The sequence below is a fragment of the Triplophysa rosa genome, linkage group LG11, assembly GCF_024868665.1.
Source record: "Triplophysa rosa linkage group LG11, Trosa_1v2, whole genome shotgun sequence".
Taxonomy (NCBI): Eukaryota; Metazoa; Chordata; class Actinopteri; order Cypriniformes; family Nemacheilidae; genus Triplophysa; species Triplophysa rosa.
Window position 1 is genome coordinate 5,983,298 of NC_079900.1, and position 17,524 is coordinate 6,000,821.

General features: G+C 37.8%; 1 protein-coding gene across 2 annotated transcripts; it reads left to right on the top strand.

The window, feature by feature from the left end:
* Window positions 1-203: 203 nt before the first annotated feature.
* csf2rb (colony stimulating factor 2 receptor subunit beta) lies at window positions 204-8,048 on the top strand. Of its 2 annotated transcripts, none has more exons than XM_057347234.1 (14): window positions 204-317; window positions 1,794-1,960; window positions 3,064-3,205; window positions 3,386-3,555; window positions 3,652-3,803; window positions 4,364-4,511; window positions 4,645-4,765; window positions 4,854-5,014; window positions 5,181-5,308; window positions 5,389-5,560; window positions 5,744-5,840; window positions 5,932-6,001; window positions 6,468-6,565; window positions 6,820-8,048. In XM_057347234.1, the coding sequence occupies exons 2-14, from the start codon at window positions 1,861-1,863 to the stop codon at window positions 7,304-7,306; spliced, it is 2,046 nt and encodes a 681-aa protein (XP_057203217.1). In that variant the 5' UTR covers window positions 204-317; window positions 1,794-1,860; the 3' UTR covers window positions 7,307-8,048. The 2 variants fall into 2 exon arrangements, with proteins under 2 accessions (XP_057203217.1, XP_057203218.1); XM_057347235.1 differs by lacking the exon at window positions 204-317 and adding an exon at window positions 1,186-1,423.
* Window positions 8,049-17,524: the final 9,476 nt, after the last annotated feature.

The window sequence follows — 17,524 nt, forward strand, 5'->3', positions numbered from 1 at the left end:
GCACAGGTACTGTATGGTCAAGCAGCGTGTGAACCTTGTTTCAATGGCAAGCTGGAAGTTAAAAAGTTAGAAAGAAAAGTTTCTGATGACCAAGCAAGTGAAGTTTTTACGCAGTTGAGAAAAGGGAACTGCTGGTTTTGAGTGTATCTGAGTAAATTATGTACTGGTAAGCACTAAAAAGCACACTCCCTCTAAGACATGCATACACACTGGGGAAGTAAATTGACTTGACTGCAACCAAGCTACACACAGACAGTAACACAATTGTGTCCATAGAGGAATGGAATGTTTACCAGGACATTTTTAACAACAAAAAGGTAAGAAATTCTTTCAATCAAAAAGCACACTTATGAATTAAAATGAATTTATTATTTTTCTAGAATGATTTAGATTATGACACCAAAATATAATTGAATTGCCTTGGGCTACATAAATCCAGGAAAGAGGATATGTGCAGCTAATGACTAATAAATGAATAAATAAATGGGAAATTTATATAAAGGCTTGATTGGGTCAAACAGTTATTAAACCAAGTCCTTTAATCTTAAATAGTTAAAATAACCTCCGTCTGGGTATACTCAGTGTGAGTATACATTTTAAATAGCCTATTTCCGTCATCAGTATATGGGACCGAAACTGATAATACCATTAGATAAGGAAAATATGAGAAAAGAACGTTTTGAATTTGATCATGTGACCTTATTTTCAGTATCAAAAAGCAAATAAGGGTGATGGTACATCTCTATTCTCAACTCTATCTGTAAATAAACGTTATAAGTCGTGTTTGGAAACTGAACACATGCCGTATTGAAAACTTCAATAATACAACACACTGATTCGTTTAGTATATGTGAAGAGCAGTAAGATTTGCCTGCAGTAAGAAACGTGGTGTGAGGTAAAAACATTTTTACTTTCTTTTTCCTTTGAGTGCGCTCACCTACATGTACCGCAACTAAATATAGCAAAAATACCCAACTTCTGACTTGAATGAAAGCTCAAAGTAAATAAAACATGGCATCAAACTCAAATTTAAAAACTAAATACATTTTCAAGTAAATTTTAGAGAAAAGTTAGTCTGAATGTATTCTCTCTCTCCCCCAACGCCCCTCAGACTCTTTTAAGATGAGGGAAATCCCTTTCCTTACGGTTTCCTGGCAGTTGCGAGAAACAGCGTGACGTTCTCTGTCTGTGTTTACAGTAGTTTTGGGCGGATGGTCAGGTTACCCCAAAAGATTTCATGTATCGCTGTGTATTCATGTATCACAAGAAATTCAACAGCTGCATGTAGATCTGAAGCGTGTGACACGAAATGGCGCAAAACGGCTCCTTGATATGTCCTTATGACTGATGGATTCGTCATTTATAGTGAAAGATGACCAGTTTTATGATGGATTTGAATGACATTTGTTTTTTGACACATACAGTAAGCAATACTTATACTTTTTTTTAAATACTGCATATTCAATTTTTATGTCGTTTCTGTTACATTTCGAAAATGATTCATAATTCAAAATATTTCACTCGCTAAGTGTTTTTGGTTGTATTCTTGTTTACTTTATAAAAAAAGAAAGTATATGTAGCCTACATTGGTTTAAGTGAGCACAGGAGGGAAGTAGTAAAGGGGAAGGAAGTTCTGTGCCTAAAAGTAGTGTGAATACCTCAGAACCACACATGTCTGCAGTGTCTTTAACAACATCTTTATCTGCGTGCATGAGGAAGTGCCAGTTTACTAGCTCAACAAGCTTTTAATGCGTGTTGTCTTGCATTTCACCACATCGTTTCCAAATATTCAGATCTCCTGGAAGTGACCTAAAGAATCACCTGTCTCTCCCTGGATTCTGATCTTGCATCCCAGCCATCATGTTTTTCATCGGGACGCTGCATATGACCATGCTTGGTCTACTGGTCGGGTCCACCACTGCTCACCAATGCCCACTTCATGACGTCAAACCTGGGACTGGTGAGAGAGAACGATAAGACTTTAAAATATTATTGCAGTCTGTTTATTTTGTTAAATCCTATAGTTCAGACCTGTGTCACCCAGATAGACGCTTATCGGAGATTTCTTTAATCCTGTTGTGATTTTCAACCAGAACTCATACATATTAATTTTTCATCACAACTAAAATGAAATCTTATCTTGGAACCCCCCAAAGGCTCAATAGAGAATTTCCTTGGCAAACACTTGTAATTTAGGACTTGGCTTGGTGTGGGTTGTTCTTACCTGATTTAACGGTTTTATTTAAGAATGCACTACAATATTTAACAACTATTTAATATTTAAGCACTACAAAAGCTTTAAATTGAAAATTTGCTTTGTGACAACTTTGAGTTTAGCAGATTGAAAGTAACAGACCATCGCCAGAGTCTAGCAAGCCTATGGATGTTCTCATCTGTGAAAACCTTAAGGTCTTTGCACATACAGTCCGAAATCTTTGTATGCGTTTTTTCGTATTTGGCGCACGTTTGTACGGTGTCTCTGAATTGTCAAAATGGCTCTTTATATGAAAATCGAACCCAGTCTGAATTTTTTTATGACGGACGAAAAATCGGAGGCAGTGTGTAAATGTGATTGACACAACGTGAGGTCGCATTTATTTTTTAACGTGCAGAAATTTCTTAATGTGCAATGACCTTCAAGTGTCATTTAAAGGATGCCATGGGTTTTTATGGTGGACAGATAAAGTGTATACCCTAAATTTACTGTAAGTTACTTTAAATATAAAAGCATCTGCCAAAAGCAAAAGGCTCCTGTTTTAATGTTTGCAATGTGCGGTGTTTATAGATAAAAATAACAAAAACAAAGAATAACAAAAACCCAAATTCTGTCATCATCTACATACAATCATGTCGACCAAGCCCTCGTGGCATTATTCTATAAAACTGATTTGTAGAAATTTGTAGTACTTTTTTGTATACAAATAAAATAAATGAATGTGGGTTGAGGTGAGCTACATCTCAGGTCAAAGGTGACCATTCGTCCTTATTCATTTCCTTCCAATGCATTTCCTATATGAACCAGCATCATTACCTTCAATACTGACCTTTGACCTCTTCTTTTAGTATTTCCGGTGATGGATTCCTTGCAGTGCTACAATGATTATAAGACCTATGTACAATGCACATGGGAAGAAGATTCACACATTCACTCACGGGCCGCAGAAAATGGATCCTCACGACTCTATTACAGGGAACGAATGGATAAGTAAGTGGGAAAATAATATTAAAAAATAGTGAATTACTCATTACTATGTTTTTTCTTTGGTCACAGTTTTTCTTTTTGCGTATGTGTACACTTTGGCAGTTTTTTATGTAAACAAACAAGGCAATAGGTACTTTTACGTTTAAACGATATTAACAGAGTGACTGTTTTATTTCTCTGTAGTAAAGATACACTTTGTGCCCTCCTTGGTCCCGGTGTTGCTTTATCCAACGGGAAGACTTCCTACAGCTGTCGCTACAACACTAAAAGGTTTGTCACTGGCACCAGTCACACTGTCTACTTCAAAGTGCCCTGTGAATCAGGAGCGAAAACCTTCAGTGTAGCCCAGCACGGTGAGTGTTCTATTAAAATATATATATATATAGATAGATAGATAGATTTTATTTTGTGTGGAAAAGCCTGCTGCAATTGGTTGTGTGTGTTTACAGGAAAAGTTCTGTCCCCAATTGACTTGACAGAGAAACGGTCCGATAACGGAGGTCATGTGTTGTCATGGAAAAGCCCGTATCCTGCATCCTCAAATATTACACGAATGCTCACGTATCAGCTTCAGTACAGCATGGACGGGCAGGACTGGACTGTGAGTATACACAGACATACAAGCACATAAAGTGAGGTCCAAAAGTCAGAAACCTGAGATTCAAACTTGTGATATCCATGCTTGAGTACCTCAATGTTATCATTGAACACACGATGACCAAATGCAAAAAATATGAGAAATTCATGTTCATTTTTCAGTTGAACTTTTCAATATTTTAGTATAAAATAGTTGTATTAAATTGAAAGAGAAAGAGCAGCACCGCTACATGTGACCTCACACAGACACATCTCCACAGTACACAGCTTTTATTTTCTCCAAACCACAATGAGACTCCACAAACCCAAATATCATCTGATCTACAAATATTAATCACATTGTACAATCTACCATTCTAGAAAAACAGCGTTATAACCTCAACCCTTAAGATTCCCACTAAAGATAAGGTTTCCACATGAAAGAGCAACGCTAGCATTGTGAAACTGAACACAGTGCTGTAAAGATAGGGAAAGCTACTGACTGTGTGTATTAATACATTGTGTGTTCATATTCAAAAATGAATGCGTATTTGTGAGATTCATTACTTTTCTTTATTGTGATAGACTGTGGATAACATCAGTGCCTCTGAGTTTATGATTGACAAGCAAATGCTGTTGCCTGGTTACCTTTACCAAGCCAGAGTGAGGGCCCGAGGTGCTGTAGGACTGTGGAGCAACTGGAGCCAACCGGTGTCCTGGAGAACCCACAATGGTGCGATGAGCTCAGTATATATAAATCTGGTCCATATGAAACATGTTTGAAATGCTTAAATATATATACTGTACATATGCATAAAAATGTAACTTTATACATCTCCACTTTGCATGTTCCCTCTCACCCATAGATGGAGCCTTTAATCTGCAGTGTGTGATTGGAGACACAAATGTGATGTGCAGCTGGCAGATGAAGACAGAAATCTCTCACTTCATGTCGTATCGTCTTTGGTGCCGTCACAGTGACACTCAGTGAGGATAACCCACAGAATCACGTGCTATATTTGATATTATTGATTTTAACTGTGATGTACATTAACGCTGCTTTTTTGGCCTTCAGAGCCTCCAAGCCTTCAGTGTGTTGTGAAACTCCTTTGCTGAAGTCAAGAGGTGCTGAGGTGTCTGAGTTTTACTGTCCCATAAACACTTCTGATCCTTACCTGTTAACAGTGGAGTTGAGACCGGTGTACCACAGCAGACAATTCCACCCCTCAGAAAACAGTGAGTATAAGAAAACTTGTATTTCAATGCTGCCACCTAGTGTGTAGGAGGATCATTACACATCTTATGGTAGCTGTGAGTGATTCAAGATTTTAAAACCAGATTTTAAAATAAAAAATCCTAAATTGAAATTAAATACTGAACTCGGCACGTTTATCTTCTCCAGTTCAACTTCCACAGCCAGACCCGGTGCATGTGAAAGAGGCGGATGGGGTTTTCAGTCTGAGTTGGTCTACGCCAACTGCCTATGTACCAGAAAGATTCTTCATCCAGCTGAAAATCTCAACCAATGAGGTACCGAATGTTAACAGGATTTATCTGTTTTACAGTGCACTACACTGTTAGTGATCATTGTCATGATTTTCTTTTTGTAGACGTCAGAGCTCTATAACCTAACTGGGAATGCAGGGTTTGAGATTTCTTCTAACTCTCTACATCCTTCAACTCAATACAAAGCCCAGATCAGATTTCTGCTTCGAGCTAGTCATGAACTCAAGGGTCTGCCATCTAAATGGTCACAGCCAAAAGTGTTTACTACCGGTCCAGGTAACACTAAGTTTTCTTTTTGCAATTGCCTTTTGGCGATATGTAGAATACACTTTGGTCATTACTGTAGGCCCTTCCAACAGGAAATATTTGTAAAATGATTTAAGCTAGGACAAAAGTATTTGATACCCACAGGACACGATGCAATGATGCATATTTTTCGAAAACTCTGTGTTTGTGTAGCTTCCTGGTCCATCACCACCATAATCTACATTTTGGTTAGTGTGATTGTTGCTGGGATCTTCATTGGCTTTTACAACGCCCTTCCAGTCTGTCACAGGTAAAACATTTATTCACTTTTGATGTGTACACCAGTTGCTTTTGCTGGCGTGTTTATTTGTTTATTTGAGTGTGTGTATTTCTTTCAATAGAAGGATCAAATTATGGAATGGATCGATTCCATCGCCTATAAATAGCAGAGTGATGGAGGAAATCATCAAGGTGAGTGTGTAGTGGTGTCAATTTTAAATTTTCCAAATGTTATTATAATTTTTTTGTTTTATGGTAGTTTTAGTAATGTTTTGAATTAGGTTTGATTTTTATATTTTTAGTTTTTATGTTAAGATTAGTTGTCATATTATTAATAATTTGTTTATCTTTATGTTGCTTTATAAGTTGAATTTATTTTTATCTTAGTTATAGTTTCTATTTTCAGTTAATAATTTTAGTTCTTCATTTTAAACTTATTTTAGTTTTTACCTGAGGCAAAATGTCAACCTTTCTTTTATGTTTTTCACATATTTATTCAGGCATTTTTATTTGTTTTCAGTAAACTGAAATGTTTTAATCGTTTTAGTTTTTGTAAACTATTTGTATAATAACCTCGTCAAATACACCTGGATAATTGGAAAACTATGTTGTACAGTACAATAAATTAAATAATACTCTTTCTCTCTGTCTATTAAAGAAGTCCTCCTCAGCTTGGCCATATCTCCAGGGCGAGAAAGAGAAGACCTCCCTGTGCGTAATGCAGGCAACAGACAATATCAGTATTTGCAAAAGCAGGTAAGTCTATTTAGATCTATACATTTACATGACAACGTTGGCGCTAAACGAATGTAGTTTAGTTTCCTTAAAAGGTCACCAGAACATTAATATATAGTAAAACTATTGGCACCACCATGCGGTGCATAGGCCATCTTAAAGAAAGAAACTAATTCAGCTAAATGTATAATATGCTAACTGTTAAGCAGTTCAGTTCTGCAGTTTATGTCGACCAGATATCAACTTTTCATACAATATTGACTTTTTTCTGACAGTATCTCTGGGGAGCCACTTTTGTTACACACGGAAGTTGTGAGTTCAGATGCCACAGCTGTGAAGAAAGGATGGTCAGATGGATCGCTCCACTCCGGCCCATATGTGTTGGATAGCATGTACCAGGACAATTCAGGAATGAGCTTCAGCGGGCCCTATATTCTGTGCTGCGAGGAGTCCTGCGGTCAGGACAAAATCTTTGATACGTCTTCTGACAGATGTCACACATGCCTGTCTGGAACGTCTGAGAATTCAGGTCCAACAAACGGAGGCTATGTTGTGACTCCTCCCATGTTAGCAAATCAAAACCCCACCCCCGTCGACAGCTCGACCATTAACCCGTCAGAAGAACCCCCTGCATACACCCCCAAATTAGATCAGGGTAGGATTGTCCACCTTCATCCTTCAGGTTATTTCATGATGCCATGCTCTGGCGTGAGCCAGTTAGAGCCGAGAGGGTATGTGGCGCTGTCACAGCCTGGAACTTAGTGATCGATGACTTTTGGTTTGCAAAAGATCCTGTAAGCTTAAGATGGCTTTTAATATAAGAGGGTCCCAGAGGCTCAGTTGGAGACTGGTATTGAGCAATCTTTGCTTTAAAAGCACTGTTTAGATATACAGTAGATAAACGTTTTAACGTGCTCATAGTCAATGAGGTAAAAGACTTGTTGGACCTCAGTTGGACATTTTGACTCAAAGCTATTATGTTGTGCTGTAGCCAAGTCTGCCCAATAGATGACAGTGTTGCTTTCACTTTCATTTCTGCTTTTCAATGTCTGCAATAGCTGTGATGAGCAAACGCATTAGATGAAATTGAATGTATGTGTTATACCTCACATACCACTGAAGAAATTGCAAAGTCTAACACTGAACAGTTTTGAATGTACTTTTTTGTAAATAATGCAGATTGAATTGCTTAATGTACATACATTCAGTTTGTATATGATGCATGTTGTGTGTCATGACAACCAACGCCTAAAATTAGCTCTTATCTAAAACCTGAACACTATTTTAAAAATGTCCTTCTAGTCAAAAGAGCTATAAATGTAATGCATCAAAAAACATTATTTTTCTATATTTATATAATTGTGTGCATATTTGCAAAATTGTATAAAATGCATTGTTTCAGAAAATGTTTCATGTCCTTATGTTCTTGTACTAGTGTGATTGCAAAGCTTCCTCATCCAACCAAGTATTAAAGATTTTGCTGCAAGTTCATAACTGGTTCTCTTTGTTTGTTGTTAACTGGTTCTCACACGAGCAGATTTGATTTATCTCTGCACTAATCTGCTCCACTTTGCACCTCATGTTGGCCCGGTGTGTTTCCGTGACTATTTTGTAATTGTACTAACACACAGACAGGCAATACAACACCTCAGCAAGTTGTAAAATAGCTTTCGCGAGCACAAATATTATAACCCGTTTCTCTAATCAATTTTTCTAGCACTATCTGTCATCTAAATGTTTTAATGAGCTTGTTGCAATGGGATTTCCTTTTTTACATAGGATGTCAGTAATGTTACTTCATGGTAATTTTCATTAAATTTTAAGGTCCATTGTTTAAAAAAAGAAAGAAAGAGATGTGGTGAACAATGTGTCCCTTTTGCTTTGTTGTAAGTAAACAGGAAAGTCTTCAAGGCGTTTGGGGACCATTATGTAATTGTAGATCCACATGGAATCTGCAGAAATACACATTTAAAACATTAAAATACTCAACATACACTATTAGTCAATACAATAGCCATATTAAAGCCATCAAGACTATGACGTACCACACACACACAAAAAACTGGAAAATAACCAAACTTTAATATTTTTATCTTATGTTTCTTTAAAGTGTCCCACTTCGTCTAGATTACAGCTCTATATTCTCTCAGTATAAGGTGTTTTGTAAAGAAGGTCCTATGTGTGCTAAACACTTTTAGCTTTTGCCTACTATGGTCCAACTCTTAAAAATGATAAATAATAAGTTAAATAAATACATTTTTATAAATTAGCACAATTAAGGATATGAAGATATATTAATTAAAAGTTACAAGAAACTTAAGTCAAGTGTATTCTGCAAAATTGTAAATCAGGTTATTTGTTGATGTGTTTATGAATGATGTTGATTGTTCTTATTAGAAATGCCTTTTTTGGCAGTCATTTCTTGGTAAAAATGATATTATATACGCTCATGTTGGATGCATATGAGTGCTGTGATGTCAACAGTGTCTGTGCATTTGTGTTTCTCTCTGTCACAGTCATGACAACCACATCTGACATCATCAATACAAACCCATCCAAACACTGGCTCGGTAGATGCCACAGTGTCACTCCTTAAAATGTGAAGAGGTCAGAGGTCAGAGGTGAATGATACGAATAAAGCAAAACTGTCCTGTTAAGGATTTAGTCGGAGGGATAAAGTGCAGGCCTTTTCTGCACCCTAACTGAAGAGATGTGACCAGGAAATACAGGTTGTTTAAATTGACTCGATATTTTTCTTCAGCTCTTACTTGGAAACGAAAAGAGAAATTGAGAACGGGGCCTCTCACTTTGAAATCAGTTCTTTGCAAACACACTCTCATGCATAATCAATAGACCAATTGTCCGTCAGCTTTCAGTAAAACAAAATTTGGAGGTAATCTGTTTAGCTGCATAATCCTGCCCCCTGAGATGACCTCTGACCTTTGGTGAACCACTCATGGATAACCGATTCCCAAGCAGGACTGATGTGAACTACTGATTCAGAACCGAACTCGCCCACCCAAAAGAGGTCTTTAAATTCTGGGTAAAGTTTTGATTTGACCTGTGTATTGGGATTAATGAGTTGACACTTGAAAGGTTATTTGTTTTAAATTATGTTGTAGAGCGATGTATCATGCTTCCCATCTGCAACTAAAATGATAACAAAATTGAAAACATTGATAAAAGTAAAAATGTTTCACACATGACGGTTTAAAAATGTATTAAAGTAAAAACAAAATAACTTAAGTGATTAACAGCAGATGTTAAGGTAACCTGATGCACATCGGGGTAAAGGATAAGGTGATCTTGCATTACTTTGAAACTGGGCCCAGTGTGGAAGACAAAAACGTAAGAAGACAGGACGTTGTTATTTGTGGCTCAGTGTCACACAAATATGTGCAGAGACAAACATGCACTCTCATAAACACACGCAAACATCAGCGGAAGAATACATATTCACACACCCAAACCACACACGCACAATAGATCAGATCTTTATCAGTCCCGGCAGCACACACTGTCTTCCTGCTGTCTTATTTCAGTCCTTGTGTCGTGTGCTTGTGCGTGTGCAAACGTGTGTGTGTGTGTGTGTTCATGTTTGTATATCCCGGTGGGGACCTAAACCTGAATACACACCAACACATGGGGACTCGTGTCACCATGGGGACCAAAATTGAGGTCCTCGTGGGCAAACAAGCTAATAAATTGTACAGAACAATATTTTTTACAAATCTAAAAATGCAAAAAGTGTTCTATGATCTTTAGGTTTAGGGATAGGGTTAGGGATAGGGGATAGAATATACAGTTTGTACAGTATAAAAACATTACGCCTATGGACTGTCCCCACGGGGATAGTCAACCAAAGCCTGTGTGTGTGTGTGTGTGTGTGTGTGTGCGTGCGTGCGTGCGTGCGTGCGTGCGTGTGTGTGCGTGCGTGCGTGTGTGTGTGTGTGTGTGTGTGTGTGTAACTACTGTACATTTGTGCATGCATTATGGAACAGTCGGAGCTGTAGGCCTCTAGTCTTAAGACATCATTTTTTTATGTCAGAAAATGGGGTTTAGACATCATGTATCAAAGCTGGATCATTTTTTTAGATTTTTGTCTTTTGAACTATGCAGGATGAACGTTTTTTGTCTTATTAAGGTTTTTGCCCTATAATAAAAACTTTTTCCAAGCAACTTTTTAGTTGAACTTGCTTTCTACAAAACTGGATTTTTCACAGACGTAGCAGGAAAATGCACTTTCAGTAGGCCTATATCCCTTTTGAAAAAACCAGCATATGCTGGTTTGGTATGTTTTGATGCTGGTTTGCTGGTTTGTGCTGGTTTAAGCTGGTCATGTGCTGGTTTAAGCTGGTCCTTAGCTGGTCATGTGCTGGTCCATAGCTGGTTTAAGATGGTCAAACCAGCATCAAAACATACCTAACCCAGCATATGCTGTTTTTTTTCAACAGGGCGTAGCCATAAGAAAGGATAATTTACAAGAAAAATACTTTCATGAAGTTCTGTGATGGTTATCTCCAGTTGTTAGCATGATTGTGCATTCAGATCACAGTCGAACATCAATTCATGACTAATAAATTTCACACACAGTGCTTGTTTTAGAAAGACGCTATCCAGACGTGCCCTTACTGCCACTAAAGAGCTCTCTGGGTTTATGAACAACCTGTGTGTCAGTGTGTTTGTGTGTGTTATGCTAGCTGGCTAATGGAGGCTAAATCACAGTGAGGGAGGGAAACTTTTTTATCTGCTCTTTATGTGCTTTACCTCATGCAAACATTAGTGCTGAGTGGCTGTACATCACGCACACGCAGCAATGATAACAAACTTTATAGTGGTTTTGCTTAAGTGTTCATTGAGGGAAACGACTGAAGTAGCAGAGATTCTCTGTGTTTTGGAGCAACGTTTAGAATGTGACCTTTTAATGTTGCCAAATATTAGAGTGTTTTTGTAAATATTTTTGCTTTGGTTTTAGAGGTTGCTAGTGTAGTTCTGAAGCACATAATATTTCACTGATAGTTTAGGTATGTCAGAAAAAATTTACTTCATATTGAAGTAGTTCAGTGCATTTGGCTATGTTCTGCAGGCACAAGTGTGCAGCCTACGCCAGCCCAAAAGTATTTCACATTCAAATTTTTATGAAATATCCTTTCCCTTAGACATACAGTACATGTACATAAACACAAACCTCCTAGATCACCCAAAAATAAAAATTCTGTCTTCAATTATCCTCATTTAGCCTACCTGTATACTTTTTTTCTGATGAACACAGAGAAAAATATTTGGAAGAATGCTTATAACCAATGGCCACCATTGACTACCATAGTAGGAAAAATGTATAGTTATACATTTCTTTGTTCTGCTGAACACAAAAGAAGATATTTTGAAGAATGTAAGAAAGTAAACAGTTCTGGGGCACTTTTGACTTATACCGTTGTTATTTTCCCCATTATGTTAGTCAATGGGTTCGGTTACAAGCATTCTTCCAAATATCCTTCTCTGTGTTCATCAGAACAAAGAAATTGAGTAATTTTTTTTTTTTTTTTGGGTGAACTGTGCCTTTAAAGTAGTCTCAGTGTTAAATAAAGTTAATTCTAGGACAGAACTTAATTCATATCCTAAAATGTACCCATCAAAACATCACTACATCATTTTATTTAACTGAAATATAAAGACCATTTACATATGCCTGCCTTTCAGCAAGGTCCCATGTTACCGCATAAATCAAGCTGATAAAGTTTAATGCATCCCACCTCCCATTCCCACACCCCTTCTAAAACTTATCTCAAGATCATCATGTCTGAAGTTGTGATGTATTGATACAACCCATTCTCTTAGATTCACAGGCCCAGGTATAGAAAGGGGACATATACTGTACAAATCAGACACCCCTAATATTCTAAAGACACCTTGATTTATATAAGTGTTTTCTTCATCTCCCCTATTCTTTCTCTTTTGTCCCAATCTTATTTTAGACCAACAATTTACACTCACAACATGTCCATCCCATAAACCACATTCTTTCACACAGTTCTCACAAACTAATTCACAGCCCCCCCAAACCCAGAAATCCACCAACTGTGGGCTTTTAAAAGGTCTTGTCGTAACCTGTGACACCTGTTGTCATTTTATATAGCCCAACCCACCTCATTCAGGTAATTAGACATGTTTAAGGAAACAAAACATACCTGTGAAACTAGACAGGGATGTATCATGCTCAGTAACATCCCTCCATTTAACTGGCTCTCTTGGTTTCTCTGCTCCGGAGGAATGCAGGGAGCGTGCAATAAACAACATTAATTCAACACATAAATTTCTGCTATCAACAGAGCATGTCAGATATGAAATGAATATCTCATCAGCCCCGGTGGGCCGCAGAAGAACAAGGCATCCTGACCAAACCAAAACAAACTGCACGATGAGTCATTTTTTCATGGCATATGCTCATCAAGCACATAGTACCGTTATAAAAATTCATTTTCAGTAAAAAAATAGTGTTTTTATTCTTAAAACAAGCTTTTAGAGTCATTTACTAGAGTGTTGATCCAGAATGCCTAAAGAGAGCAGACCTGTCAGTGGCCCTGAGAAACGGCATTTTGGCCGTGTTATGTTCGCCTAACCGTGGAATTTTAATCAGGATCCTTTGGACTAGGAACATATTTGTCACCTTCCTAAAAACAAATACAAACAACATGACTTTCCAGAGTAACAACACTATAAACATTCCCTTCCTCTCAGGAACACCAAAGGGGTGCCAGGGGAACATCATTTAGTGACAGAGAATAAACAGTCCACACAGAAAACCTCAAATATTCATGACTCTTTCTTTAAGCAAAGTACACTGTGGAAGTCTAACAGGTTGGTCTGGGTTTAGGGTTTCAGCTACTGTCAAACTAGAATCATACATTTCTGCTAAGTGCAAATGGTAAAAGTAAAACAAAAAAAGTTGCCTAGAGCAGGAATTTATTACTCATAAGATGCTATTTTACCTCAAGAGACTTAATAAGGCTCTCCATTCATTTAATTATCAGAGATATCGAACAGAATTCCTTGGAAGATTGCAAATGGTTTAAAGTGAAATAAGACCATCAGTTACACTTTGATGGTTAGTGTTTCAGTTTTATTCTATGTATAAAAATGGGTGCAAATTCCGCACCAACAGTTTAGTACAGATCCAACACAGACAGACAGACAGACAATGACCTGTGCGGAAACAAAAATCCACATTTTGAACATTTTGGTCTCTTGGTGAGTGTTTTGTAAGAGTATGATAAAATGCTGGTTCTGTGATTTAATAATAAATAATATTAATGATAAACTCTTCTTACTGCTTCGTGTTATATATAATGTAGCACCTTTACGCTCTAACTGAGATAGAAATGCTTTCCCTTTCTTCACCCTGTGTGAATTTCCAGTGTTAAGAATTGCTTAAACAATAATAAAAAATGATACTGCAAACAGTTTATAGCAAAGGTAGTTTGTGCATTTGCTTGGTAATGTATTAAAGTACAATTTTGCATAATTATCTCTGTGTCTGCAAAAGTGCATCGTTTAAAATATGATGTTCCTCTTTTTGTGTCAGTTGATGGATACTCTTCAGGCCTCGGTTTTAGCATTGATCCCACAACAAAAAACAGAAATTACAACTATTTTCATCTTGCAATACAACAGGATGTAGCACAGGTGCAACTAAACTTTATCACTGCAAATTCGTTTAGTGTCCAGTGTGCCGTTCAGTCCTTACAACATTCTGAATTTTTTCAGTCACAGTCCCTAAGTCTGACTTTGTGTCCTGTCTCTCAGCTTGAACATCCATTCTATAGAATCCAACAGGAACATCCGGAAAGAGTCTTCGACTGATGACAAATCATCAAAGCCAAAATCTGCAGCACATTCTGTGACACAATTGACCCTTCGCTAAGCCCCGCCCTCCTTAGTTACTGTTGCTACGCCTGTCAAGCTTTCACGCCTGGCAAGTGTATTACAGTATGTATGCACCGGTGTCACACATTCCCAAGGAGATAATTGAGATGCTGAGCTGAGCCATACATCATCAACAACACAAACAAATTTCCGTCTTGCCTTTAATCATCTTATTTTACGTTCAAATATATGCATTATGAACAAAGAACCGTCATTACTTCCAAGCAATGATGTGCTGAGTTAGCTAGCTAGCTAACATTAGCGTGCTCTTACCTTGGAGCAAACATAGGTGTTTTTGTTAATCCTGTCGACCTTTAGTGGGACATTCTAAAACGCTTAACGTGAAAAAACGTTTAACGTACCTAAACAGCGATAAAGGAAAACCAAGTTTCTGTCAAATTTTACTTCTAATAAACACATGCTGCTGTCAAAAGAGCGAGCTCTTGGTCCGCGGATAAAGTGAATATCACGTTAAGCGTTCTCACCATAGAAGTCCATTATAAGAGAAAACAGCTTAACGTGGCTTAGACAAATTTCTGTCATTTTAGTTGTAATGAATACATCAAAAGCCACCGTGCATTGTGTTGAAAAGTGGCGTAGCCTACTCTTTATGCCCTGTCTGAAACCAATATTAGAAATGAGGCTGAAAGGCAATATGTTGCTAACGGCTTCAGTGTTGTTACATCGAGCTGAATAGCCTGTGGAGCAAACTAGAACAAAACAGCACAAATGTTTCTAAAAGCTCTGATAAAAAGGGACAGAAATATAAATGAGATGATACAGCGCGTTCTTGTGGCACGAATGCTCGCGTGGCTATTGCGTCAGTAGGCTAACTTGCGTTGCCGTTTATCCGCGGACCAAGAGCTCGTTCTTTTGACAGCAGCAAGTGTTTAGTACAAGGAAGGTTTGGCATAAATTTGGTTTTCCTTGATCGCTGTTTAGGTACGTTAAGCTGTTTCCTTATAATGGACTTCTATGGGGGAGAAAACGCTTAAAGAGTACATTCCTCGAGATCATAAAAAATACATTTCATGAAGTGTTTAATTTTGCCGTGTTTGAATGTAAGCAATCTGCCAAGTTGTAAATCCGAAGGTGAACGAATAACAAAGTTATTAGCTTATAAAAAAGGTAATCGACTCTGAATCACGCGAACAAGTCATGACCTGTCCGAATCTTTAACCACAATGTATCTACGTCACTAGAAATAATCCCCGCCTAGGACTGACTGCGAAAACTTAACTCTCTCCTCCCCAAACACTGTACTAGCTCGTTCGTGACGTGTGCAAGAGAAGCTGTGTTCTATGTAGTGAAACTAAGTCAGTCTTATTTTCACTACCAAAGGAAGAACTTCTGAGAAAAAAATGGTTACTATTTATTTTTCAAACGACACCAAAGGAGTATAAACCGAACGTTTTACTTTGCGCGCGTCATTTTACCTAAGATTGCTTCATCAATCTTGGCGCCTTTACTGCAGGATACATTAAACGTCTTTCCTTAAAAGATGTTGCAATACCAACTTTATTTGGACCTGTAAGCTCCACCGAATCACAACCTGTAAGTGTGACTCTTTATTTTTGTCTTTACTTAAAATTAAATTTGTGTGACGTTATCTCATGTCTGTGTTTAGCTAACGTTACCGTTATTTTTGGGGTTGTTACTGTTTGTTTACCTAACGTTAGCTATAAACTCGTTGCGCTAATGTAAGTGTTCAACCATATTAACTCGCAAAGTCTTTATTTCAAGAACTGCGTGGTGTACTATAGTTATAATAACATCTGAAGATACGAACAACGTACACTGTATGCCGTGATAACTAACTGTTACAAGAGAAGTGTCTAAAACAGTCCTTTTTCTTACTGGCATCTGTATAAGGATTAAAGAATGATTTGTCAGACTCGGGCTCGAACTGGTAAGGTAAAATCGACGCCATCTCTCTCTATACACTGTTAATATCCAACCACCTGCAAACCATAATACAGCAGTAATGATAGGCGGTCCATTTGCGACACATGCTGAACGCGTTTGACCAATCACAGCAGACTAGACCATTTGACCAATCACAGCAGACTAGACCATCTGACCAATCACAGCAGACTACACTATCTGACCAATCAGATCAGACTACGCTGGCGGAAAGGCGGAGATTACACAGATGAATCGCGGAACGAATCATTTGAGAGTCAGTCAAGAAGTAAGGTAATAAAAACTGATTATTATTACGAAATAATAGTATTTTTACATCATGTATGTACATAAACTTGTTGTCGGACACTCCATAAACCAAAATAAGCCCTTAAAAATATTGAGGAATGTACTCTTTAACGTAATATTATTCACTTTATCCGCGGAACAAGAGCTCGTTCTTTTGACAGCAGCAAGTGTTTAATACAAGGAAGGTTTGACAGAAATTTGGTTTTCCTTGATCTCTGTTTAGGTACGTTAAGCATTTTTCACGTTAAGCGTTTTAGAATGTCCTACATTTAGTTGTGAATGAAACCTTCCACACTGCTTGATCCACATCCGACATTTCTCCCCTTGGGTTTTAGGTTTCGGGAAGGGAAAAAATTCCACCACCCCGTCCAAACTTTTAGGATACTGGCTATCAGATTTACACAATCCATACGCACAACGCTTCGGCATGTTTCCCTCGCTCGAAAGCTTGACAGACCTCCCGCGCCTAGTTACGGTTGCTAAACCACGATTGGCCTGTGGCGGTTTTTGGGCGTGGCTTAGCGAAGGGTCAATTGTCCTTCTCCTCATGAATTGGGGTGGAAATTGGGTACATCATGTTGTGAGAGGTGAGAGTTTTGTGGTATGACAGGTGATTAGTGCAGAAACTCTTAATGTCCCAGGAAGGTCCTATAAATAAGATCTCGGATGGGAGAGGCTGCATCCATCTGAACATCTTTTCTGGCAAGAGATAGACCAAAACAAACATTCATAATCATTCATTTGCAAAAAAAAATGTAACATTGTTACAATATTAAGGTCAAGGGTTCAATTTGATTGTATAAATTGTCAGCACCAGGAGATGCCCCACAGATATGAGAAGCTCAC

Coding starts and splice junctions, on each gene's coding strand:
- csf2rb (XM_057347234.1), top strand. CDS start 1,861: ATGTTTTTCATCGGGACGCTGCATATGACCATGCTTGGTCTACTGGTC. Junction 3,804..4,363: donor TGGACGGGCAGGACTGGACT/GTGAGTATACAC, acceptor TTATTGTGATAG/ACTGTGGATAACATCAGTGC. Junction 6,566..6,819: donor ATCAGTATTTGCAAAAGCAG/GTAAGTCTATTT, acceptor TTTTTCTGACAG/TATCTCTGGGGAGCCACTTT.